Source organism: Nyctibius grandis, unplaced genomic scaffold, assembly GCF_013368605.1.
Source record: "Nyctibius grandis isolate bNycGra1 unplaced genomic scaffold, bNycGra1.pri scaffold_144_arrow_ctg1, whole genome shotgun sequence".
Lineage (NCBI taxonomy): Eukaryota > Metazoa > Chordata > Aves > Nyctibiiformes > Nyctibiidae > Nyctibius > Nyctibius grandis.
This window is the reverse complement of record NW_027167517.1, coordinates 20,614-22,386: the sequence shown is the minus strand read 5'-3', so window position 1 is coordinate 22,386 and position 1,773 is coordinate 20,614. Positions and strand designations below refer to the sequence as shown.

General features: G+C 49.7%; 1 protein-coding gene across 1 annotated transcript; it reads right to left on the bottom strand.

Moving 5' to 3' along the window:
* Positions 1 to 295: 295 nt before the first annotated feature.
* Positions 296 to 1,324, bottom strand: LOC137677325 (olfactory receptor 14A16-like). The gene has a single exon (XM_068424621.1). It carries the CDS (start codon positions 1,253 to 1,255, stop codon positions 296 to 298), a length of 960 nt encoding a protein of 319 aa, XP_068280722.1. The 5' UTR covers positions 1,256 to 1,324.
* Between the last annotated feature and the right edge of the window lie 449 nt (positions 1,325 to 1,773).

Genomic DNA, 1,773 nt, shown 5'->3' with positions numbered 1-1,773 from the left:
TCCTTGGGCCTGTTGTTGACATCAGCTTTGGCAGAAGAGCCCAAATGTCAGTGAGTGCACTGGAGTGATCCCATTTTATTTGAGAGATGCTATGAGAGTGTCAGCTCAGTCCCTGTGAAAGACACACTTTTATATCAGCTCCAGGTCAGACAGAGCAAGTTCATTCCTCACTAGAAGGAAGATGGATTCAAACATTTATGTAGAAAAATAAGAAAAACTAATAACAATACAGATAACGATTAAAAAATCATAAATAACAAATAAAGGACAGGCCTGCAATGGGGCAGCATGGGATTCACTTCTGAAGGGTGATGGAAATTTTACCAGTATTGAGATCCATCCCTGAAATAACTTTCCTGATGGACTTCTTGAGGTCCTGGTTCCTCATGCTGTAGATGAGGGGATTCACTGCTGGAGGCACCACTGAGTACAGAACTGACACCACCAGATCCAAGGATGGGGATGAGATGGAGAGGGGCTTCAGGTAGGTAAACGTGCCAGTGCTGATAAACAGGGAGACCACGGTCAGGTGAGAGAGGCATGTGGAAAAGGCTTTGTGCCGTCCCTGCTGAGAGGGGATCCTCAGCACGGCCCTCAAGATCTGCACATAGGACAGTATGATGAAAATGAAACACCCTGAATCTAAACAGACACCAACCACAAGAAGCCCAACTTCCCTGAGGTAGGTATCTGAGCAGGAGAGCTTGAGGATGTGGGGGATTTCACAGAAGAACTGGTCCAGGGCATTGCCTTGGCAGAGGGGTAGTGAAAATGTATTGGCCGTGTGCAGCACAGCAGTGAGGAACCCACTGGCCCAGGCAGCTGCTGCCATGTGGACACAAGCTCTGCTGCCCATCAGGGTCCCGTAGTGCAGGGGTTTGCAGATGGCAACGTAACGGTCATAGGCCATGACGGTGAGAAGATACAATTCTGCTGCAATCAAAAAGACACACAGAAAGAGCTGGACAGCACATCCAGAGTACAGAATGGCCCTGGTGTCCCAAAGCGAATTGGCCATGGCTTTGGGGAGAGTGGTGGAAATGGAGCCCAGGTCGAGGAGGGAGAGGTTGAGGAGGAAGAAGTACATGGGGGTGTGGAGGCGGTGGTCGCAGGCTATGGCAGTGATGATGAGGCCATTGCCCAGGAGGGCAGCCAGGTAGATGCCCAGGAAGAGGCAGAAGTGCAAGAGCTGCAGCTCCCGTGTGTCTGCGAATGCCAGGAGGAGGAACTGGGTGATGGAGCTGCTGTTGGACATTTGGTCCCTCTGGGAATGGGGACCTATTCAAGGAGGTAAAGGAAGTGAAAAGTTAAAGTAGATGTCTCTGAGAAATATCTATTCAATTTCTTACTGAACCCCTTCAAACCACCTTTCACTTCTCAGGAAGACCTTCAGTGAGCTCCGGCTGCTGCTGGCTGAGGGTGCCCTAGGGAGTGGAAGGCTCTGCTGTGGGATCTGGAGGAGTCAGTCCTGCCCTATAGAAATTGGTAAATAGGAACATAAGATGATCTCAGATTAAATCTGCTCATGATATCAGAAAGCTTTTCAACACTGCTGCTCCCTATTCACCCGACTGCAGAACAGACCTATGGGGATTTTTGTGTTTTCTGTTCTAGTTGCCCCACCACACCTAGGGGGGTGTTTTTAATGCAGGCATTTCTGCTGCATTCCAAGTGAAATAATGTGGGTTCTGAGAGGCAAAGGAACTCTCCCTGAGTACAGAGTTAGGACAGCAGGTCTGTCCATCAGCCCTGGTCTCAGCTGCGCTGTGCTGG

Coding starts and splice junctions, on each gene's coding strand:
- LOC137677325 (XM_068424621.1), bottom strand. CDS start 1,255: ATGTCCAACAGCAGCTCCATCACCCAGTTCCTCCTCCTGGCATTCGCA.